The 26,081-nt window shown below is 36.5% G+C and overlaps 1 protein-coding gene across 5 annotated transcripts in view; it reads left to right on the top strand.

Moving 5' to 3' along the window:
- CDC42BPA (CDC42 binding protein kinase alpha) overlaps positions 1-26,081 on the top strand; it is a 277,597-nt gene that overhangs the window by 136,010 nt on the left and 115,506 nt on the right. For all 5 annotated transcript variants that reach the window (XM_049776391.1, XM_049776390.1, XM_049776389.1 and 2 more), the window contains exons 7-10: positions 2,239-2,439; positions 3,435-3,683; positions 11,196-11,275; positions 14,951-15,117. In XM_049776391.1, the coding sequence (XP_049632348.1) occupies positions 2,239-2,439; positions 3,435-3,683; positions 11,196-11,275; positions 14,951-15,117 (697 nt within the window). The remainder of the gene's footprint in view (positions 1-2,238; positions 2,440-3,434; positions 3,684-11,195; positions 11,276-14,950; positions 15,118-26,081) is intronic.

Raw genomic sequence — 26,081 nt, 5'->3', positions numbered from 1 at the left:
GTATAGCTTCAATATGTTCAAGTGTTTTACCTATGTTTTTTTAATATAATGTTTAGATTCAGGCCAGGCCTGTTATTGAGGTCTTTATTTTATTTGACTTTTGTGCAGTGTATTAGAAAGTGATCTGAAAAATTATTTTTGATATATGGCCAACCAGTTTTTCTAACACCATTTATTAAAGACTCTCTCTGAGAGTCTGTCCTTATTCCAGTACCACATTGTTGTGATCACTGTAGTAAATTTGTGTGACTTCTGCAGTCTAATCGTGATTGAAAGAGTGATTGACAATGAATTGTCTATTCATTATTAGCAGCTATAAAAATGAGAGCCAATTTGAGAGAACTGTTTTCTGACATTGAATAACAGCACAAACTGTTAAAAGAACCATACATTAATAAGCTGTGTCTTCATAGTTTAGCAAGATTGGTTTGGTAGGGTTTGCTGACTAGTAAAAACAGGTGGAGTTAGGACAGAATGTAGCCATACTAAAAGGCTGAAGAGGAGATCAGAATTTTGTTAACTGAAACAGCTGAAATCTGTAGGTCTTAGCATTAGAGAGTAAAGCTGTCATGCAAAGAGAGGACTTAATATGAGGTAGTTGATAAGGGGTGAACTCTATAATTCATGTATACAGTTCAAGATAAGTTAGTTAGACTTAACTAAGTAATAGATGATTCTTATTTTAAAATAACTCATCACTAAAAATCAAGCAGTACTAGTGGAAAACTGTTTTAGGGGACATTGTAATTTCATGCTTGGTAAAATACTTTTTGTATCATGTAAGATAATTTGTGTAATAGTCTGCATCCAACACCTGAAAGATTCACAGTTTAAAAGTAATGCCATCTGAGACTGAGATGAATCTTAAACTTTCTGTAAGTATCTCCCAGTAATTTTGACCGTGACCATCATCAGTTAATATTCTTGCATGCTTAATCAAGAATTCTTTTTCTGGGGCCGGTGAGGTAGCGCTAGAGGTAAGGTGTCTGCCTTGCAAGTGCTAGCCAAGGAAGGACCGCAGTTGGATCCCCCGGCATCCCATATGGTCCCCCAAGCCAGGGCTAATTTCTGAGCGCTTAGCCAGGAGTAATCCCTGAGCATCAAATGGGTGTGGCCCAAAACAAACAAACAAACAAAAAGAACTGACAAAAAAAAAAGAATTCTTTTTCTTCCTTAAAAGTTAGTAGAATCCATAGGGTACTATTTGCCTTGCATGTGCGTGAGTTGGGTTTGTTTTCTGGCACTCCATGTGGTCCCCTGAGCTGTTAAGTGTGGCCTAATGCCCCCCACCAAATAACCCTCAGCAATGCTGATAAAATGTATATTCTCAGTGTTGAAATAATGACAGTGACTGCTACTCAGTCATAAACAACCGTACCACAAACTGCTGATAATAGGAAATAAAAAATTTTACTTAATTCAATTAATAAAATCTACCCAAAATGTACACAAATTCTTGATTTAATGCTACTCAATAAATACTACTCAAGACAAGGTCAAACCAAAGAAGCTCCCTGTTATCACTATTTTGTGTGATAAAAATTATGTAAAAGTGGGGCTGGAGAGATAGCATGGAGGTAAGGTGTTAGCCTTGCATGCAGAAGGACAGTGGTTTGAATCCCGGCATCCCATATGGTCCCCCGAGCCTGCCAGGAGCAATTTCTGAGCGTGGAACCAGGAGTAAACCCTGAGTGCCACCGAGTGTGACCCAAAGAAACCAAAAAAACAAAACAAAAACAAAAATTATGTAAAAGAAATATATCATAGATACAACTAAATATGGGACTAATCTCTTATTTTGGGAACCATATACAACAGTGCTTGAGTTACTCCTTGCTCTGCATTCAGGAATCACAACTGATAGTTTCTGCGGATCATATGGGATGTCAAGGATTGAACCTCAATCAGTTGTGTTCAAGGCAAACAACCTACCCACTATACTATTTCTCTGGCCCCAAGATAAAATTCAACATTGAATTTGTTGTAATTGACTGTGGTATTCAAATTATATTATTAAATAATAACTGTATTAAACATAAGTTAAGTAACAGCTATAATATAGTCTTATAGTCAATGTGGCAAAATTACATAAAATTTAATTTATAAACAAGATGACAGTTCATATAATACAAAGTTTTGGTTGGTTTGACATATTTACTGAATCTTACATATTATTATTTGTAATTTAAAATTGTTATTCATTCTAATGGTAAATTACTAAATATGTGAACTTCTTAGGTTCAGTCCTCAGTGGCTGTTGGAACTCCAGATTATATCTCTCCTGAGATCCTTCAAGCTATGGAAGATGGAAAAGGCAGATATGGACCTGAATGCGACTGGTGGTCTTTGGGAGTCTGTATGTACGAAATGCTTTATGGAGAAACACCATTTTATGCAGAATCTCTGGTGGAGACATATGGAAAAATCATGAACCACAAAGTTAGTATAGTTAACTATTTTCCAGACTAATGTGTTAAACAATACATCTAATAAAAGTATTTTAAGAGAAAAAATACTTTTTTTAATTTTGGAGGCCAAACCCAGTGCTCTCAGGGTTACTCCTGGCTCTGCATTCAGAAATCGCTCCAGGCAGGCTCAGGGGTCATATAGATGCCGAGTATTGAACCTGGGTACATCCTGGGTTGGCAAACACTGTACTGCTATCTTCAATCCCACAAAAAAATTTTTTTCTAAACACCAGTCAAATTTTGGACTGGATAGATACCTGGATGGGGCATATTTTGAGTATCTTTAGCACTACTTGGTCCCCTAAGCACCACTGGGAGTAACCCCTGACCATTGCCAGGTGTGGTTCAGAACCGACAAAGCCAAAATAAAATAAAATAAAATTTTTATTTAAAATGAAAATAAAATTAAAAAGAGAAAATTAAGCAAATCTTAACATCTATGCTACTGCAAGACAGTATGAGTAACCAAAATCACAAATTATATGTATAACTTTACTTATAAACTTCTGAATCTTATTGGACGTGTTACTATATAAGAAGTTACATTTGTCTCTCAAGTAGAATAACTAATTTCTATTTTATTATTATAGAATAAGTATTATAATTTCTTGGGAACTGCTTGGGCGACCCCATAATATTTGTCCCTAAAACTGTCTGTCATTGATAGTGTTAGTCATTTGTGTCTTGTTTTAACATGATTAATCATCTGCTCATAAAATATTAAGCCATGATATACTGATTTTTAGTGAATTTTCCATTCTGACCCAGTTTAAACTATTTTAGCTAATTTCTACAAACTAGTAACATGAAATGAAAAGTGCCCTTAGGAAAATGAACTTTGTCATTTATTCCTATGTCTCCTTTAGTTCTAGTACACAGAATTGCTAAATTTTAAAAGTATTTAAAAATAAAACGTTATTTTTTTAGTTACCTATTAACTTAAGTTTGTTTCTTATTTTTTCATAGGAAAGATTTCAGTTTCCACCTCAAGTGACTGATGTGTCTGAAAATGCTAAGGATCTTATTAGAAGACTCATATGTAGCAGAGAGCATCGACTTGGTCAAAATGGAATAGAAGACTTCAAGAAGCACCCATTTTTTAGTGGAATTGATTGGGATAATATTAGAAATTGTGAAGCTCCCTATATTCCAGAAGTTAGTAGTCCAACAGATACATCCAATTTTGATGTGGATGATGATTGTTTAAAGAATTCTGTAAGTATGCTATTATGAAGTGATTTTTCTCTTTTTTTAATTTACTTTGTTTACAGAGTATGTATCACATAGTTGACATAGTTGATCGTAATACATTTGTTTCCCAATAAGAGAGGGCAAAATTGTTAAGAAAATTAAAGAATAGAAAGAAGAAAATAGGGACCAGAGAGATAGCATGGAGATAGGGCCTTTGCCTTGCATGCAGAAGGACAGTGGTTTGAATCCTGGCATCCCATATGGTCCCCCGAACCTGCCAGGAGTGATTTCTGAATGTAGAGCCAGGAGTGGCCCCTGAGCACTGCCGGCTGTGACCCAAAACACAAAAAAATAAAAGAAGAAAATGAAAAAAAAAAAGAAGAAGAAAGGGATTCAAAAGAGAAGAGGTACAGTGACAAGCAAATTTGTGAAGATCATTAAGTCATTGTCAGAAAGTTTAGTAAGCTCTTGTTGCTAGCTGACTATATTTGTTACCTCATTTGTTTCTGAACAAAAAGTGATTTCAACTACATATTGGCATCTAAACTGTTGTGGCCTTATGGGATGACAATATTAAACAAATTAAGTTGTCACATGGCTATGAACATGACTGTGCAATCCAGGAATTCAAACAGTTTTGATACTATGGCTTTTATGGACATGATGGGAGTTGCCAGGTCTCCTGGAATATGAGATGGTTGTGGTTGGGAGAGGATGTCTACACTCACTCCAAAAAAGATCTGTTGATAACGGTCCAAATACCAGCATACCTGGAGTTTGGTCCAATTGGTATCTCTTCAGAGAGTTGTAGAGGAGTGGTGAAGCAGGGCCATTCTCAAAACAGCAATCATAGATGATGGATGCAGCAGATATGGCTTCAGAAGGGTGAGGTTTGGCCCACTGTCTCCTCCTGAAATTATCAGCTTTCAGCTGCATGGTTGGTTTATCCATGATTTTTCATGGCTTGGTTTATAGTTTGAAGCATTATATTAATTTTAAAATGAATTATGGATGTTGCTCATTAGTATTATACTTGCTTTGCATGATGAAGCCTTAGGATCTATTTCAGCAGTGTAAAAATTTTTTTAAAGTAAATTCAAACAGAACCATTACTTCTAATAATTATTCTCTTAGGTTAAGAAATTAGAACATTTATTGAAATAAACATATTCATGGCTAGAAGGAATAAAATTCAAATTTATTTCTTCAAATGTATTCATTTATTAGCAGAGAGGTAACGGAGAAGGTAAGATTTTTGCCTTGCCTGTGGCTGACCCAGGTTTAATCCCTAGCATCCTATTCGACTCCCCCGAGCACCACCAGAAGTGATCCCTGGCTGTATAGTCAGGAGTAAGCCCTGAACACTCAGCTCCAGGTGTGACCCCTACTCCATTAAAGAAAGAAAAGCAGAATACCAAATCAAAGGTTTACTTCTTCCCACCATAAAACAAAATTGACAAAATGCCCCATTTCAGGTTTTGATAAAGCAACCAAAGGCAAACAAATTGAGAAGCTTTTATTTATGAAAAATCAACTGAACTTTGGTGGAAAAATAGTCTTCTACCTTCTTCAAGTGGCTTGAAAATTATAGGCTAGAGCTATTTATGAAGCAAGCAGCTTTGTTGTCAGAGAGATTGATATGATTTAGACAACCAAATAGCCATGCCTAGTGGTGCTGCCCCTAAAAATAGCAAAACTGCTAAGAAATGAGTTCTTAAGGGGCTAGATCAATAGCACAGCAGGTAGGGAGGGCATTTGTGAATATTTGTGCACACAACAGACCTGGGTTTGATCCCCGGCATCCCATATGTTTTCCCAAGCCTGCCAGGACACACACGCACACACACAGGGTTTGATCCCCAGTACACACACACACACACACACACACACACTGGATTTGATCCCCAGTACACACACACACACACACACACACACACACACACACACGGTTTGATCCCCAGCACACACACACACACACACACACATACACACACACACACTGGGTTTGATCCCCAGTATCCCAAATGTTCCCCCAAGCCTGCCAGAACACACACACACACACACACACACACACACACACACAGGGTTTGAACCCCAGTACACACACACACATACACACACACACACACACACACACGGTTTGATCCCCAGCACACACACACACACACACACATACACACACACACACTGGGTTTGATCCCCAGTATCCCAAATGTTCCCCCAAGCCTGCCAGAACACACACACACACACACACACACACACACACACACACACACACACACACACACACTGGGTTTGATCCCCAGTATCCCAAATGTTCCCCCAAGCCTGCCAGAACACACACACACACACACACACACACACACACACACACACACACACACACACACACACACACACACACACACACACACACACACACACACACACACACACACTGGGTTTGATCCTCAGTATCCCAATGTTCCCCCAAGCCTGCCAGAACACACACACACACTGATCGCATAAAATATGTCTCCAAACTTACTACACTGATTTAAAAAAAATTGGGGGCTGGAGATATAACATGGAGGTAAGGCATTTGGCATGCATGCAGAAGGACGGTGGTCAGAATCCCAGTATCCATATAGTCCCCCAACCCTGCCAGGATCGATTTTTTTTTTTTTTTTTTTTTTGGTTTTTGGGTCACATCTGGCAGCGCTCAGGGGTTACTCCTGGCTCCATGCTCAGAAATTTTCCCTGGCAGGCACAGGGGACCATATGGGATGCTGGGATTCGAACCAGCATCCTTCTGCATGAAAGGCAAATGCCTTACCTCCATGCTATCTCTCTGGCCCCAAGGATTAATTTCTTAGCGTAGAGCCAGGAGTAACCCCTGAGCGCTGCCGGGCATGACCCCAAACCCCCCCAAAAATAATAATAATAATAATAATTGTGTGGCCAGTTTTGGTGACACCCAGAAGTTACTCATGGCTTTACACTCAGGAACTACTCTTTGTGGTGCTTCAGGGATCCAAATTGGCATGCTTGTGATTGGACCTGCATTCAAGGCAAGTATCTTACCCATTGTATTATCGCTCCAGTCCCAGTGGCTTGACCTTATAAACTGTATTTATCAAGTAATAGACCCATTAACTAAGCAAATATACAACCACTTTTAGCATGTAAGTCAAACTAAAATAAGCCAGCATTGAGCCTAGAGCAATAGTACAATAGGGAGAGCACTTGCCTTGCATGCCACCATGCCAAGTTTAATCCCTGGCATCCCATATAGTTCCCCACACACTTCCAGGAATAATTCCAATTGCAGAGCAAGGAGTAACCTCTGAGTATAGCTGTGAGCCCCAAAAACCTCATTAAAAAAATAGAGGTTCTGAGGAAACTGAGGACCTAAAGAGAACCCTGTCCTGTGCTCCTCTGTCTTTCCTGAATCCTTCAAGCTCTCCTCAGAGCCCTGGAAAGCGAACCCCCAAAAAACTGCATTCTGAAGCTACCCACCGAGCAAGTAAGTGAATAAGAAATGGCTGACTTTACAAGCCCAGAAAGGGGAAGCTGCTGAATTCTGCTGGAACTCAGATGCCAGCACTCCTATCTGCCTGTCTTCTGTCCTGTGCTCCATTTTCGGCCTGATTTCATCCTGTGTGTGGTTCATCTGCGGACAGCTCGCCTTTCCTGAAGCCTTCCCTGGAGGTGTTTACAATCCCAGAAAGGAGAAGCTGCTGAACTCTGCTGGAACTCAGATGCCAGCACCCCTATCTGCCTGTCTTCTGTGTTGTGCTCCATCTTTGGCCTGATTTCATCCTGTGTGTGGCCCATCTGCGGACAGCTCGCCTTCCCTGGAGCCTTCCCTGAGTTTACAAGCCCAGAAAGGGTGGAGCCAGAGGAGCAGGGCCGCTCCGCTTCACTTCCCGGCTGTGCACATCATTTAGCCAATGAATACAACCACAACATGTAGAAAAACCCACAATACAAGTGTGAGAATGGGGAAACAACGCAGGCCAGCGCCAGACATAGAGAACGACGATGGCTACTCTGATGACTTGAACATGACCAACCAACTAGTCAGTCTCTCAGATAAGGAGTTTAGAATCGCAATATGGAAGATGTCCAAAGAACTCAAAGAAAGTATAGAAGAGAACACTAATAAGAACCAAGAGAATATGAAGATAGAAATGAGAAAACTCCAAACTGAAATTTCAGGTCAAATAACAGGTCTAAAAAACTCAGTAGATGAATTGAAGAAAAACATGGTTGAGCTTTCCCACGGGTTAAGAGCAGCTGAGAATAGAATTAGTACACTGGAAGATGAGATGAATAACAATTTCATACAGCAGAAGAAATTGGAAAAAAGCCTTAAAGCAAATGATCAAACAATGGAAAAATTACTCAAAGAATGGGAACAGATGAAAATAGAAGTCTATGATAAGCTCAACAGAAACAACTTAAGAATCATTGGAGTCCCAGAGATCCAGGAAGAAGATCTCCAGGAAGAATCAACGGTCAAGAACATCATTAAAGAGAAACTACCAGAGCTAATGAATACATGTGATCAAATCCTGCATGCCCGAAGAGTACCAACTAAAAGAGACCCCAGAAAAAACACCCCAAGACACATACTAGCCACAATGGTGAATCCCACAGATAGAGACAGAATTCTGAAAGCAGCAAGATCGAAATGAACAGACACTTTGACAAAGAAGAAATACACATGGCCAAAAGACACATGAAAAAATGTTCCACATCACTAATCATCAGGGAGATGCAAATCAAAACAATGATGAGATACCACCTCACACCACAGAGAATGGCACACATCACAAAGAATGAGAATAAACAGTGTTGGCGGGGATGTGGAGAGAAAGGAACTCTTATCCACTGCTGGTGGGAATGCCGTCTAGTTCAACCTTTATGGAAAGCGATATGGAGATTCCTCCAAAAACTGGAAACCCAGCTCCCATACGACCCAGCTATACCACTCCTAGGAATATACCCTAGGATCACAAAAATACAATACAAAAATTCCTTCCTTACACCTATATTCATTGCAGCACTATTTACCATAGCAAGACTCTGGAAACAGTTAAGATACTCTTCAACAGATGAATGACTAAAGAAACTATTGTACTTATACACAATGGAATATTATGCAGCTGTCAGGAGAGATGAAGTCATGAAATTTTCCTATACATGGATGTACATGGAGTCTATTATGCTGAGTGAAATAAGTCAGAGAGAGAGAGAGAGAGAGAGAGAGAGAGAGAGAGAAATACGCAGAATGGTCTCACTCATCTATGGGTTTTAAGAAAAATGAAAGACATTCTTGCAATAATAATTTTCAGACACAAAAGAGAAAAGAGCTGGAAGTTACAGCTCACCTCATGAAGTTCACCACAAACAGGGATGAGTTTTGTTAGAGAAATAACTAAGTTTCAAACTATCCTAATAATGAGAATGTACGAGGGAAATAGAAAGCCTGTCTAGAATACAGGCAGGGGTTGGGTGGGGAGGAGGGAGATTTTGGACATTGGTGATGGGAATGTTGCACTGGTGATGGGTGGTGTTCTTTACATGACTGAAACCCAAATACAACCATTTATGTAATAAATTTGTTTAAATAAAAAAATGAAAAAATAGAGGGCCCGGAGTGATAGCACAGCAGTACGGCATTTGCCTTGCATGTGGCTGACCTGGGACAGACCTAAGTTCGATAACTGGCATCCCATATGATCCCCCGAGACTGCCAGGATCGATTTCTAAGTACAGAGCCAGGAGTAATCCCTGAATGCTGCCGGTTGCCCTCCACCCGAAAAAGAAATGAGCATAATTTGTCTTCTGCTCTAAACCATTAGATTACATTAAATGACAATTTGGCAAAGTAACATATTTTATGTTTTTTTCCCCCTTTCAGTTTCAGTTTGAACTTCATTTAATGAACTTCATTTCTGAACTTTATAAAATAGATATTTTTATGGTTTAACTCTTTGCTAAGAATTTTTATATTAATATGATTATCAAATAACATTTCTCTAAGTTCCATGTTTAAAGTGGATAAAAACTTAGATTTTCCACACTATATGATAAGGACTTAGACTTTCCTCACTGTTTATTTCAAAAACTCGATTACTATGATTAAGTTGCTGGTTAATCCAAGTTAAATATGTAGTTCTGATTATTTCCGGCTGTTAGGGTCTTAGTTGTCCTAAACACACATTAGTAGCCAATTTAGAACAATCATTTCTAGGGCAATATAGAATTGGTTTCCTTTAAGCTTCTGGTTATAGTCTTTTCATTGACCAATTCATTTCTATTTCTATTTAAAGATCCCATATTTAATATGTATTATTAGTTTACATTGGATCCTTGCTATTATGGCCAACAGCTCTATAACTCATGGCTGAAATAAGCCTATCTAAAATACTATACTATGGCCTATACTTTAAAAAATGGCTTTTTTTTTTTTGGTATGGCATATCAAAGTCTTTTAGGAATAGCGTTTAGAGACCAACTTAAATAGTCAAACCACCTGTGTGAGAGCATGAAAATGCAAAATACATGCTACACTAGACCTTGAAAGAGGAATTTGTGAGTCAGAAACAAAATACTTTTCTGTTTTGCATAGTAATAAGCAACCATAATAAGATATTAGATCATTTCCAGTGGACACAAAATTGAGTTATGGGCAGTAGAACTATAATCTCAGGGTGCTGGGGAATTGTAGTGGAACTTGGTTACGGTAATGCAGGTAGCTGACCACTCTGGTGGTGTTTTAGTACTGCACATGATTGATTATATTTATTATGAGAGCTGATACAGGAAGGCAGAGCAGTGAAGTCCCAGCTAATAACATACATGTGGAACAACTTAGTTTTGAATTTATACATGTCTTACATTAAATGTAAAAGCACTGGTTATTGATTTTGGGTTCAAATTAATTTTAGCAGCTAAACAAATTTGAACATACACAATTTTTGAGCGAGGTAAGTATTCTCAATATCAGACTTTAATTATTTTTGTTTTGTTTGTTTTGTTTTGGGGTCAGACCTGGCAGTGCTCATTTACACTCTTCGCTCTGCACTCAAATATCACTCTAGGCAGGCTTGGGGGGACTATATGGAATGCTGAGGGTCAGACCCAAGTTAACTGTGTGCAAGGCAAATCTCTACACACCGAGCTAACACTCTGTCCACAGCTCTTTTTCAAACAAATTTTAATTGTAGTCTAGGTACTGTGGTTATAAGAGTGTTTATCTTTGTAGTAGTGATGCACAAAGTTCCCTGCATATTACTACCACCAAGTGCTCATAAATCTCTACTAGTGTTCTTGTACCACACTTGGTCTGATTCAATCTTTATTAAATTTATTTTAAAAAACTACAGTAGTATTATTTGTAGTCTATGTTTTATTAAGATACATACCAAACTCTCCAGTGTTCTTGAAAAAAAATAAAACCAGTCAGATATTTTCTAATGACAATTAATATTCAAAACCAAGTCTATAGGGCATAGTTATTTCTTACCATGTTTCTTCCTCTTTTAGGAAACGATGCCCCCACCAACACATACTGCGTTTTCTGGCCACCATTTGCCATTTGTTGGTTTTACATATACTAGTAGTTGGTAAGTTTTAAAAGTTAGCATAATTTGAAAAATTTAAAGCAAATCAAAATGAATTGAAATGTACAATTATGTAACATGTAAGAGACCCTTTATCAATGAAGTTCTAAAAATACGCTGAATCTATTGCTTAAAGTAACAGACAGCAAATTAACCATATAAGATTGTTAACTTTTGGAAGCAAAAGAATAGGCCAACTAGAGAACTCAGTATTTATTAACACACTTCAGGAATCAGAAGAATCCTATGCTATTGAATAAATATTCTTTAATTATTGTCCAACTTCATACCTTTCACTATATTTCTCATTATTTTTTCAATGACTGTCATTCTACTCACATAATCTTTTTCTTCCAAATCTAGTTGAAAACTTATAATCACTTCTTATTTGCTCCCTCAATTCCTTGATTATTCTCATTCTCTTACACTAGTTTTGCAGTTAATACTTATTTTTACATGTTCGTTTGCTATTCTAATATAGAAAAATACCTCACAGTTCTTGCTGTCTCTCTTTTTTTTTTAATTTTCTTTTTTTTTTTTTTTTTTTTTGTATTTTTGGGCCTGACCTGGCAGTGCTCAGAGGTTTCTCCTAGCTCTGTGCTCATAAATCACCCCTGGCTGGCTCAGGGGACCATAAGGGATGCCGGGATTTGAACCTCTGTCTGTCCTGTGTCGGTTGCATGCAGGGCAACGCCTTACACTGTGCTATCGCTCCAGCTCTTTCTTGTCTCATTTTAAATTCATGATTACCAACTCAATGCCCAATTATTGCTTGACAAATACATTGTATTACCCATTTACTCTACTGGGAATTATTTTAACTTTATTTCCTCTGAAACCAGTAATCTTTCACTCTTACCTAATACTTTTGTTTCCTGTTTACTGATATGATTGAGACAAACAGCAGATAACTTCAGGTTGCAATCACTGCATCTATTACCTCCCAACTCCAACTCTTTTTAAATTTTTTGGGGTTTTTGTTTTGGATGACAGTGCTCTGGGATCACTCCTGTCATCAGAGAGATAGTGTAGTTGGTAATGTGCTTGCTTTGCATATGACTAACCAGGATTTGATTTTCAACATCCAATATGCTTTCATGAGCACAGAGCTAGGAGTAAGTCTAGAGTACTACTGGATGTGGCCCTAAAACAAATACAGCAAAAAAAGGGTCATTCTTGGTCAGACTCAATTGTTTTTATGATTTCTACAAGCTGTTCGCTGAAGCCCACTTTCAGTCCCATTTGCCTATTCTTATTCATTGTTTGCTGTTACATTGTGCTTTTCATTCACATCATTAGATCATTTCTATCAGTCACCTGACAGACGTGCAGTTTTTCACTTAAAGAAAATATGAAATCCCTCTCTTAAATTCTTTCTTTGCCTGCAACCAGTTATTTCTTGTTCCACATTCTAACAAAATTATTCCAATCTGTAGTCATATGCTTGTTGCTTTTTTCTTATACTATTTTATCTTTGGCTCACTCTGTCACACTGTTTTCCTATCACAAACCATTTTTAATTGATGTCTCGAGATACTGAACTTCATGATTTCAAATTTACTATTTATATTTTAAGCCTAGTTTTATTTGTTTGCCAAGTTTTATCTTATTGCCATGGCTCCTTTCAAGTAAGAAGGAATTTTCTTTTCTTAACTTCCAGGGTACTTGTTTGATTTCTCTTTTATTCTATTTCTTTTCTCTTCTTCTCAGTCTTTACATCTGACACCTCTCCCTGTTTTCCAGGACTCACTCTTCAAAGAGTTGTTACTCTTCCATATACTTTTATTTTTTAATCTTAATATGCACATCTGTGTATCAGTTAACATTGAATCCCCAACAAAAAGCCCAGTTCTGTCCTTGACCATGTATCTCCTTTGTGCTGACATTCTCACCACTTCCCCGCTTGCTTTTTGGTAATCACCAACTTAAAAAACAAAGAAAATCCTTTATTTGCTTTATTTCTTTGGAACATAAACCCAAAGCCTTACAACTCTCATCATTTCTTTTGTTTCCTTCTATTTTTTGCTCACTTCATTCCAGTGACAAAGATCTTTTGGAACATGAACACACTGTACCCACTTTTGATTTAGTGGTTTTGTACCTGAAATGCTGTTTTCCCTGACATTTCCTTGCCTGATTCTCTTACCCTAGATTTATTTTTTACTCTTATCTTTTTTTTATTTTCCTGCTTATCCAAATATTTTCTTCTTCCCCTTAATATACTTTATTCCTTCTTCTGGTTTGTTTTCTTCCTAGTATTTAAGGCTGTCTAAAGTACTGAATATATAACTTACTTTGCTTTTTAATTTACTTTTATTTATTTGGTTTTGGGGTCATACCTAGAAGTGTTCAGAAGCTATTTATCCTTGTTTCAGAGCTCAGAGTTCACTTTTGTTGATGTTTGGGGGATCTTATGCAGTACTGGGCATCAAATATGGGCCTCCTGCTTGCAGAGCTATACTTTTAGCTTGTTTAGCTATCACTCCTTGTTTTTGTTTGTGCCAATGGGAAATAAGTTTTATGTGGGCAAGGGATTTGCTATGCTAAATGTTCAATAATTCAAGTATTTTTAATTAATTTTGTATTGAAATAAATTTTCACTTTTGAATTCAAATTTTTATAAGAAAGAACATACACATATAATTGGTAACTTTGATTTGTATTTTACTTAAATGACCATGTTGCTTTAAACTATCAGTATTCCTTCAGAAACTTAATTTTATAATCTATGAATATTTAAAAATTTCAAGATTATTTTTGTTTTAATTTTTTCTTTTCTTTTCTTTTTCTTTCTTTTTTTTGGCTCATATTCTGCAGTGTTCAGGGCTTACTCTTGTCTCTGTAACTATGGATCACTCCTGACTCAAGGATCTCGGGTACTTTGTGCTAAAGGATCTCTCCTGGATTGGGGACCTTAGCACACTTCTGGTACTTGGGCCATGTGACGTGCCGGAAATTACTGCAAGGAAAATGCCTTGAGCCCTTTACTGTATCTCTGGTGATTCAATTTTTATTTTTAAAAATGCTTCTAGGGCCTGGAGAGATAGCACAGTGGTGTTTGCCTTGCAAGCAGCCAATCCAGGACCTAAGGTGGTTGGTTCGAATCCCGGTGTCTCATGTGGTCCCCTGTGCCCGCCAGGAGCTATTTCTGAGCAAACAGCCAGGAGTAACCCCTGAGCACTGCCGGGTGTGGCCCAAAAACCAAAATAAATAAATAAATAAAAATGCTTCTAGAGGGGCTGGAGCAGTGGCACAGTGGTAGGGCATTTGCCTTATACGCAGCTGACCTAGGATGACCACAGTTTGATCCCAAGCATCCCATTTGGTCCCCCGAGCCAGAAGCAATCGATTTCTAAGCACAAAGCCAGGAGGAGTAGCCCCTGAGCATCACTGAGTGTAGTCCAAACAAAAAAAAAAAGCTTCAAGAGCTGAAAATACAAGTAGAGGGTATATTTCATATGTATTAATTAAGCCCTTGATAAGTTTAATCCCTAGTTGCGCCAACATGCTTCCAAAATCATTATAATAATTTTTATCAAAAAGAAAGATTATTTTACACTCATTCTAGTTGTTGAATAATTGTAAATAGATGTTAAGTCTATGTCTTAAATGAGCGATTTAAAAAGATTCTTGTCAGTCTTTTTATTTTAATGTACATCTGAATTATTTTTTCTTTAGTATTCTTTCTGATCGGAGCTGTTTAAGAGTTACAGCTGGTCCCACTTCACTAGATCTTGATGTTAATCTTCAGAGGACTCTAGACAACAATTTAGCAACTGAAGCGTATGAAAGAAGAATTAAACGCCTTGAACAAGAAAAACTAGAACTTAGTAGGAAGCTTCAAGGTAAATATATTTTAAAGATAGTAGGCCCCTTTTTTAATTATGCACACACAGTTTTAGGAACTTTTTATTATAAGTTGTGATTTTATCTTGAATCTATTCAGTGAAGAAATTATTATAGACATTTATGCATAATAAATATACTTTTTATGTAAAATCTTAAAACTAAGGAATAAAATTTTTTCCATATATACAAATCTATGTATATACATATATTGGAATAAATACCTTTGGGTAGAAGGAAGTAAAGCTACTAAAAAAAATGGAACTCTTACTATCCTAGTTTAATACTTTATGACTTTTCTTATCATAGCTTCTCTTAAGAAAGATTTAGCATTTATCAGTATCACTTTCTTTTTAATCATTCCTGTTAAAATACGTGATGATGTTAAACATAGTAACACAGGAACAACTGACTGTAAAAAAAGGGCTTATTGACGAGAAAGCAGCTTATATAAAGCACAGGCTATAGAAGAAAGAGTAAATTTAGAAAATTAAAGAATGTATTGGTTTTATTCCAAGAAGACTTGCGTTAACGTAAGAGTCTGCATACATTTTGTTTGTTTGTTTGTTTGGTTTTTTGTTTTTTTGGGACACACCCAGTGACACTCATGGGTTATTCCTGGCTATGCGCTTAAAAATTGCTCCTGGCTCGGGGGACCATATGGGACGCCAGGGATTGAACCTAGGTCTGTCCTGGGTCAGCTGCATGTAAGGCAAATGCCCACTGCTGTGCTATCTGGCCCACATTCAAGGGTTTTTCTTGAAAATCTATGTATAGCATACGTAGTTGAAAAACAGTGAACATACTTAATTACTTATCGTTTGTATAAAAATGGCAGATAAATAGTGGGGTATGTTTTTGCTCATTAATAATATCTCTTGATTTAGGTCTGTTAGCAATTAGTTATTTCTTAGGTTGAGATGTCTTGTTGATGCCATGACAGTGATGGACGAGACATTCTGTTTGTGGTAGAAGGACTATTAGACTCTGGTACTTCACCTAAGTATAAAATTACATAAGTAACATAGAGAACTTCTTTTGTGTGCATATCGATTGAAAAATTCTGCCTAGCAGGACCCTGTGTTTGTAATATTCTATTTAACTTAACCTGTATTAAAATGGCATGAAGTATAATTCAAAGTGTTCACAGGAGTCTGTGTTTGGAGGAATGGGTATTATTGGGAAAATGGTATCTACAGTCTTGTCCAAAGCAGAATTGTTGCACACCTTTTAATTGTAAAAGAATGCATATCTGTGATGCTCAATAGAATATTTGCTTGTAGTAATCTTAAATACTCTCACATCTAATTCATCAGAAAACTGAGTCCACTTTCCTATCACAGTAGATCCAGAATTTATCATTCACTCTAATCCTTTTACCCTGTTTTATATCATATCAGCTCTCAGTCTGTATATTGCAATAGCTTTATAACTATTTTTTCTGCCTTACTTAAACTTTACCTATCTACAGATTTTTTAATCTCATATAATGAAAATATTTATTTAGTTATTTACTTTTTTTTTTTTTTTTGGTTTTTGGGCCACACCCAAAGGTGCTCAGGGATTACTCCTGACTGTCTGCTCAAAAATAGCTCCTGGCAGGCACGGGGGACCATATGGGACACCGGGATTTGAACCAACCACCTTAGGTCCTGAATCGGCTGCTTACAAGGCAAACGCCGCTGTGCTATCTCTGGGCCCACTATTTTTTTTTATTTAGTCACCATGTTTACAAAAATTTTCACACTGGGGTTTCCATCATAGAATGTACACCACTCTTCAACAGTGTGTTCTTCTCACCACCAGTGTCTCTCTATCTCCCTCCCCCAAACCTCTGCCTTTCTGATAGCATTCTGCCTGTCTTTCTCACTATCATTGTCATACTAATTGTCATTGTGATTAGTGCTCTAGCTGCACTTATCCCTCTTTGGGGCAAACTTCATGTCATGAGCTGGTCCTCTCAGCATTCAGCTCTATTGTCTTTGGGTATTATTGCCATACTGTCGTATTTTTCTTATATCCTGCAGATGAATAAGACTATTCTGTGTGTATCCCTTTTCCTTTAGCTTATTTCACTAAGCATAACAGTTTTCATATTCACCCATGTGTAAGAAAATTCTATGACTTCCATTTTTCCTAACAGCTGCATGATATTTTATTGTGTAAATGTACCAGTTTCTTTAGCCACTCATCTGTTGTTGGGCACCTGTGTTGATACCAGATTCTGACTATTGTAAATAGTGTTACGCTAAACATTGCGGTGCAGAGGTCATTTTTATATTGTTTTTGTGTTCCTAGGGTAATATGCTAGATCATAAGGGAGCTCAGTTTCCAGTATTTTTCATCCATATTGTGTGCCAATCTCTATGTCGTGAGATGGTACCTTATAGTTATTTTCATTTGCATCTTCCCCATGGTTAGTGATATGGAGCTTTTTTTCATGTGTCTTTTGGCCATATGTATTTCTTCTTTGGCAAAGTGTCAGTTTATTTCTTCTCCCCATTTTTTGATGGGATTAGATGTTTTTGTCTTGTAAAGTTTCATCAGTGCTTTGTATATTTTGGATATTAGCCCCTTATTTGATGGGTATTGGGTGAATAGTTTCTCCCACTCAGTGGGTGGCTCTTGTATCCTGGGCACTATTTCCTTTGAGGTGCAGAAGCTTCACAGCTTAGTATATTCCCATCTGTTTATATCTGCTTCCAGTTGTTTGGAGAGCGCTGTTTTCTCTTTAAAGATGCCTTTAGTCGGGCCTGGAGAGATAGCACAGCGGCATTTGCCATGCAAGCAGCCGATCCAGGACCAAAGGTGGTTAGTTCGAATCCCGGTGTCCCATATGGTCCCCTGTGCCTGCCAGGAGCTATTTCTGAGCATGAGTAACCCCCGAGCATCGCCAGATGTGGCCCAAAAAACAAAAAACAAACAAACAAAAAAAGATGCCTTTAGTCTCAATGTCATGGATTGTTTTATCTACGTACCTACGTGTTCTATATACATTATGGTTTCAGGACTGATATCAAGGTCTTTAATCAATTTGGATTTTACCTTTGCACGTGGTGTTAGCTGGGGGTCTGAGTTCACTTTTTTGCAAGTGGCTAAATAGTTGTGCCAATACCACTTGTTGAAGAGGCTTTCCTTGCTCCATTTAGGATTTCTTCCTCCTTTATCAAAAACTAGGTGATTGTATGTCTGGGGAGCATTCTTTGAGTACTCAAGCCTATTCCACTGATCTGAGGTACTGTCTTTATTCCAATACCATGCTGTTTTGATAATATTGCTTTGTAATACAGTTTAAAATTGGGGAAAGTAATGCCTCCCATATTCCTTTTACCAAGGATTGCTTTAGCTATTCGAGGATGTTTATTGTCCCAAATGAATTTCAGAAGCGTTTGATCCACTTCTTTGAAGAATGTCATGGGTATCTTTAGAGGGATTGCATTGAATCTGTACAATGTTTTAGGGGAATATTGTAATTTTAATGATGTTAATCTTGCCAATCCATGAACAGGATATGTGTCTACATTTCCACATGTCCTCTCATATTTTGGAGCAGGGTTTTATAGTTTTCTTTGTATAGGTCCTTCACGTCTTTAGTCAAGTTGAATTCAAGATATTTGAGTTTGTGTGGCACTAATGTGAATGGGGTTGCTTTTTTTAATGTGCATTTCTTCCCTATCATTATTGGTGTATAAAAGGCCATTGACTTTTGTGTGTTAATTTTGTAGCCTACCATATTACTATATGAATCTATAGTTCCTAGAAGCTTTTTTGGTAGAGTCTTTAGGGTTTTCTAAGTATAGTATCATGTCATCTGCAGACAGTGAGAACTTGACTTCCTTTCCTATCTGTATTTCCTTCATATTTTTTTCTTGTCTAATCGCTATAACAAGTACTTCCAGTACTATGTTGAATAGGAGTGGTGAGAGAGGACAGCCTTGTCTTGTACCAGAATTTAGAGGAAAGGCTTTTAGTTTTTCTCCACTGAGGATAATATTTGCCATTGGCTTGTGGTAGATGGCCTTAACTATATTGTGAAAGGTTCCTTTAATTCCCATCTTGCTGAGAGTTTTTATCAAGAATGGGTGTTGGACCTTGTCAAATTCTTTCTCCACATCTATTGATAAAATTATGTGATTTTTATTTTTCTTGTTGTTGATGTCATGTATTATGTTGATAAATTTATGGATGCTAAACCATCCTTGCATTCCTGGGATAAAACCTACTTGATCATAGTGAATGATCTTGAAGAGGTATTGGATTCCATTTGCCAGGATTTTGTTGAGGATCTTTGTATCTGTGTTCATCAGGAATATTGATCTGTAATTTTCTTTTTTGGCAGCATCTCTGCCTGGTTTAGGTATCAAGGTGATGTTGGCTTCATAAAAGCTATTTGGAAGTTTTCCCGTTTTATTCAATTTCATGAAAGAGTCTGGCCAGGATTGGTGGTAGTTCCTCTTGAAAGGTTTGAAAGAATTCATTAGTGAATCTATCTGGGCCTGGGCTTTTGTTTTTGGACAGACATTTGATTATGGTTTTAATTTCCTCAGTAGTGATGGGGGTGTTTAGATATGCTATATCCTCATTATTCATCCGTGGGATGTTATAAGAGTCCCAAGAATTTATCCATCTCTTCCAGGTTGTCATGTTTAGTGACATAGAGTTTCTCAAAGTAGTCTCTGATTACCCTTTGAATCTCTGCAATATCTGTAGTGATCTCTCCCTTTTCATTTCTGATACGGGTTATCAAGTTTCTCTTTCTCTTTCTTTGTTAGTTTTGCCTATGGTCTATCATTCTTTATTTTTTAAAGAACCAATTTCTACTCTCATTGATATTTTGGATTGTTATTTGGGTTTCCACTTCATTAATTTCTGCTCTAAGCTTTGTTATTTCCTTCTGTCTCCCTATTTTTGGTTCCTTTTGTTGATCATTTTCTAATTCTATAAGCTGCATCATTAAGCTATTCAGGTATGCATCTTCTTCCTTTCTCATGTGTGCTTGCAAAGCTATAAATTTTCCTCTCAGTACCGCTTTTGCTGTGTCCCAAAGGTTCTGACAGTTTGTGTCTTCATTTTCATTTGTTTCCAGGAAAGTTTTGATTTCCTCTATGATTTCATCTTGTACCCACTGATTGTGTGATTTGGAATTCTTATGTTTGAACTCATTTTGCTTATCTATATGTATTTATTGGATCTATAAAGATAGATATATCTTTATAAAGATAAAATATGAATATATAAAGATAATATACATCTTAACTTTACAGTAAGATGTATCTTAATCTTCATATAGATAAAATATTTCTTAAGTTAAGATATATCTTTCCTTTATATATGTTTTGGAGCTTCTTGTTTCTGGAGATCACTGCTGGTGCTGTTCAGAAGTCCTTGAGAAGTTCAGCAGTCCTTGAGAATCTAACCTGGGATGGTGTCATACTAGATGAGCACCCTGCCAGTTGTGCTATATCTATGACTCCTCAGTTATAATTTTTTGGTTCTGTTTTTGAGCTGCACCCAGAGATGATCAGGGGTTACTCCTGGCTCTGAGCTCAGGAATCACTCCTGGTGGTGCTTGGGGGATCATATGGGATGTAGGGATTGAACCCAGGTCAGCTTCGTGCAAGGTAAAATCCTATTCATTGTAATATTGCCTCAGTCTCTCATAGGGATAATTTTATTCAGCCAGCATTTTTTTTACCATTTTTCTCTTTCTATACCAGATACTACTATAATTCAAAATGGTGTTCCTCTTAAAATTATTTCTTAGTTTTCTAATATTATCTTCATTTCTTTTCACTTTTTTCTTTTTTTTCCTTTCATCTTTTTTTTAATTAATAATTTTTATTTTGACCAAAGTGGATTACAAATCATTCAAAGTAGTATTTCAGGTACATAGTGACATTGATCAGGGGAATTCCCACCATCAGTGTTGTCCTCCCTCCACCCCTTTGCCCAGCATGTATCCTATATCACCCTTCCTTTGCCTCCCGGGATGCTAGTATAAATGATCCCTTTTGTGTCTAGCCTGTTGTAGATTGGGTATTGATTCTGTTGCAGTTGGCTTTGGATTTGGTGTTCAAGTCTGATCATTTTTTATTTCTACTCAATGTTCATACGACTGTTTGGTCTTGGTGCCCTCCATTATTTCCCCCTCAATTTGTGAGGCAGAACAAGATGGTTCAAGTTATGTCGTTCTGTTTGAAGGTAAGGAAAAAAAGAAAAGAAAAAACAGGAGGAGACCTTCTAGAGACTATAAATATCAACTAACCACGGTCCTGAAATAAAGACGAATCAAAGCACAGGGGGCAAAAAAGGAAAAAGGAAAAGAAAAGAAAAAAAAATAAATAAAAAAATTAATTTGTGCCTTTTTTTTTTTTTTTGCATAGGCATGGTAAAAATTTGGAAGATTAGAAAGGGAATTCCCCTGGCCTAAGAGATACAGGGTTTCTCTGCCCTTGAAGTATACTGTCATGGGTATATCTACAAGCTCCATAATGATCTTTTACTCTCCTCTAGATCCTTTTGTGATGTCTGGAAGTTTTCCACTCCATTGTAGATGATAAAATCAGGCTTCTGTAGCTAGTGATCTTAGTATTTGCACATGTCATAGGATGGAGTCTTTCTTTACAGTTCCAGAAGTTCTGTTCCATCACTGTTGTTTTAATCAGTCTTCTGTAGTTGGTGGTCTTGGTTTTTGCACTGGTCCCGGGACAAAGCCTAGGATAGAGTCTATTATGTTTCTAGAGGTTCTGCTCAGTTGCAGTTGTCTCATTTAGACCTCTAGAATTAGAGATTTTGTTTGTTGTACAGATCGTAGGCCAAAGCTTGGACTAAGGTCTTTTTTATTGGTTCCAGGATACGTTCTGCCCAGTCATGATGGTCATAGTCAGTCTTCTGTAGTTAGCATCTTGGCTTTTGCACTGATCAAAGAATGATGTGTCTTCTGATTTCATCTTATTGTTAGGTGTTGAGATGAGATAGCCTGCTCTTAGACCAAGTTGTTGCCATTTTCTTGTTGTCAGAATGGCATACGAAAACTGGTGCATTCTTTTCTTCATTGATGTTTACTGTATCTTATCCTCCTGTACATTGTTTCATTTCTTAGCTTCTATCATTCAGCTCCTATATTCACCCAATGCTGTTTCTTTTATTATTTATTATTTTAGTTTACCTATCATGACCTTCAGTTCTGTAACTTGTTTTATTCTATTTTCACTTTGTGGGAACTCTTTCACTTATGTCCCCAATTCTTTGAAATATTTTCAATAGCTATGTGTTGGTTACTTCCTTCATGGATCTGCTGATGGAGTCCTTTGCTTGTTTCTGTTATATTGCATTTTCAACCTGATTTGATTCATGGGACACCCTTCTCTGCTGTTGTGGGACTTCCATATCCACCCCTTATTACCTTAAAGGTTTTCAGAGGACTGCAGAATAAATTGTTTTCTTAAAAGGGGTGGTTCCAAATTAATTTGGGAACTCCTGATCCAGATCAATGTATTATATCCTAAAATATCAGACATGTTCCTTGTACCCCTTCCCTTTCATATTCACATATGAATAGAATATCCTTATTGATTATACCATTGCTTTTGTCTCTTCTAGAATCTTACATATCTGGCTTCTTTTTGTCAGCTTGTTTTCATATTCATTTATATTGTTTATTTGTCAGTACAGCATTCCTTTTTTTATTAGTATTACATTATATCTGAATACTGAACGTTTTGTTAAACAGTCAGGCCATACTAATTGGTTTAAAACAATAGACTATGTGGTTTTCAAATAACAGAATTTATTTATCATAGTTTTAGCTATTGCATTTTGAAACTTAAGGAATAGCATGGTTGAGAGATAGCCAGAACCTTCTTATATTGTTCCTATTGATCCAAGTACATAGCTAACTCTTAGATCTTTCTTTTGTAAGTACTAATCTAATTTCGAAGGTTTCTTGCCCAGTTCCTGAGGATGTGGAGCAAGGAGGCAGAATACCAGCATTTAGATTCATCCAATTTATTGTTGGGTCTTTTCCAGATACTGTATTATAAAAGCATGTTTCTGTGAATATTCTTTGTATTTCTCTTGATGGTCATGTAAATGTTTTCTCTGGGAAATGTATACAGAAGAAAGATTACTATGTCCTAAATTAGTGTATTTTTATTTTTTTTAAAGTTAACTTTCAGTCTTTTTCAAAGTTATTATGTCAGTAATTCCACTAATAGTGAGTTCCATATATCTATCAAATTTGATATCATCAGCTTTCAAACTTTTAACTCTACTGATAGATATGTCATAACATTTCAGTATGATCTCAGTTAGCTTTTCCCTGATAAGTAAAAGGTTGAATATTTTTTATATATCTGCAGCCATTTTGAATATTCAGTCTATAAAGTCCTTATTTAGAGTTTTTGCCCATTTTTCTATTAGGTTTTACAAGTCTTTTTAAAAACAACTTTTATGTAACACTGCACAGTAAATATAAAAATCTTACAACAATCATTCTGATGATTGTTAGATATTTTGCCTCTAAACCTCTCAGTACATTTTATTATTGTTTTATTATAGGAATTCCTTAACTTTTCATGCAATATCTAAATATACTGCATTCACATCATGAAGAAAAAAGCAGCACATGTTTAGGAATTTAGAAGTTTCCAGATTAATTGCCTCTTTCATTCTAATGTAGTTTTTTTCATGATATTATTGTTTAGGCCAACTTAAATCTTAGTCTGCTCACTGATTTGGAATAGGTTCATAGGTAAAGAGGTAGTGATATCCCCTTAGACCAGATTATCTTCTCTATCCTTTTTGCTCTACCACATTCATGATGTTTATCAAAACACTATTTTTCAAATTATGTGGTATAATTATTTTCAGTATGATCTTAGAATATTGCTATATGCTATTGGAGTCATTTGTATAATCAAGCCCATGAATAGACAATGCTTAAGTACTGGTGACCCATAAATTATTATCCACCTATCTGGAAATATTAAATAGTGATCAGAAAAAAGGAAAATGGTACCTGCTACATAGTCTTTACATTGATTTTAATAAAGATGTGATAAAGACAAAGCAGGGTTTAATCATGAATAAGGAAAATGGATAAGGTATTATTGTTGCTGTTGTTTAACAAAAAAAAATGAGAATAAGTGAATTTATAAAAGAGAATAAATGGACTAGGGAAATACTTTTATGACTGCCAGATAATTTCAAACAATATAAGGTTAGTACTTATTTCAGATGAGCTTGCTAGAAGGGTGAAAATAAAGCATAGGCAGTACATAGGATTTAACCAAGATTCTAGGCTACGTATGGTGAAATAGAAGTGGACAGTGAATGAAGTTGTTATGCAGTCTTTGTATTACTTGGACTATAAATCTATTTGAGTCTATAAAGAAGAAGAGAGGTATATATGAAAGGGATATAAAGGAGACCCAGAAACATAGCACAGCAGATAGGATGTTTGCCTTGCAAGCTGCCAAATGGGTTCTTTCCCTGCCATCCCATAAGGTTCTCCAAGCCTGTCTGGAGTAACTCCTGAGCACTACTGGGAGTGGCTTAAAGAAATGGAGAAGAGACTGAGAAGTTAGGGATAGTAGTAACAGTAAAGAAATACTGAGATAGTCCTTAAAGTAAATTGTAAAGATAAGTAGTCATGAAGTGATATTGTTGAAATTCAGACTTGGGAAGCTGTTTAGCTACTTTTTAGTTATTGATAATATGTATAAAAGTAGCTAATGGTATCTCTTGTACGTGAGCTAAAGCTTTGGGGACTGTAATTCTTCAATATAAGACTATTTCACATTTTCTATGATACTGAACTTTCTTGGTTCCAAGACATTAAAATCTATAAGAACTTCATGAAAAAACAGTCATGCTCAATACCCACTCCTACCACACATATATACATATTTCTAAAGTTCAGAAGATAATGGTACCACCTGTAGTTAAAATGACTGCTTTGGGGTGTGAACACTGGATTTGGTGATTGTCCTGGGAAAAGTCTACCCACTAAGTTGCATTTTGACTATAAGTATAAAATATTTAAATAATACATTTTTTTCACTTTAAGTAGAGTTGGGGAGAGAGAGAGGAGAGGGAGAGAGAATGAGAGAGAGAATGAGTGAGAGAGAACATGTTAGTTTGAGGCACTTGTCTTGAGTGTGACCAATTTATGTTTGATTCCATTTTGTTCCCTGGTATTGTATATGATCCCCCCTCCTCCCCCAAGCATCATGAGGGGCCACTCTTGAGCACAGAATCAGAGCACTTTTTTTAAAAAGTGCTTCTTTTTTTATTACTATTTCATTTACAGCTAAAAGTTCCAAACTTCTAGTCCTCGTACATTCAGAACTCCACTGTACCCTGCCCCAGTAAAAAGTTTTTTTTTTCATGCATGTCACATGTGATTAAAACCTTTCCAAGAAACCCCCTAGTGGACTTCTTTTGTAAGGCACTATTTATTAGTTTTAAGTAAGTGACATACTTAATGAATTTTTTTGTACTTGAGATAACAAGGTTATAAATATGGTATTGATATTTATGCTTCTAATGTACATTTATTGTACTTTCACCACTGTCAGAGTGCCAAAGATCGACTTGCCTTGCTTATATCACTCTTAGTTTGTTTCCTTCAGGTATTCTTAATTCTTAGCCAGTACTGGCAATGTAAAATAGAATTATCATGATTAATTTAAACCAGCCGCAATTTTTGCTTTGTCCATATTAATTGTGCACACCTGAAATTTGAATTTGGTCCACGAGTTATCAGGTTAAAGGAGAGAAAAACAGCCTTGTGTACCCTGGGGGGTTGTATGCTAAAGACATTATATAGTAGGTAGATGTAAAATGAAAAATAAAAGTGAATGTAAAATAAAATATATGAATAATAAAAGCAGTCTAGAAATGATTGTCAGCAATGTATAAAATTTTTGTAATTTATTCTTTTACTTCATCACTATTACTT

The sequence above is a fragment of the Suncus etruscus genome, chromosome 7 (assembly GCF_024139225.1).
Source record: "Suncus etruscus isolate mSunEtr1 chromosome 7, mSunEtr1.pri.cur, whole genome shotgun sequence".
Lineage (NCBI taxonomy): Eukaryota > Metazoa > Chordata > Mammalia > Eulipotyphla > Soricidae > Suncus > Suncus etruscus.
The sequence above is the reverse complement of the archived record's forward strand: the minus strand, read 5'-3'. Positions and strand labels throughout refer to the sequence as shown.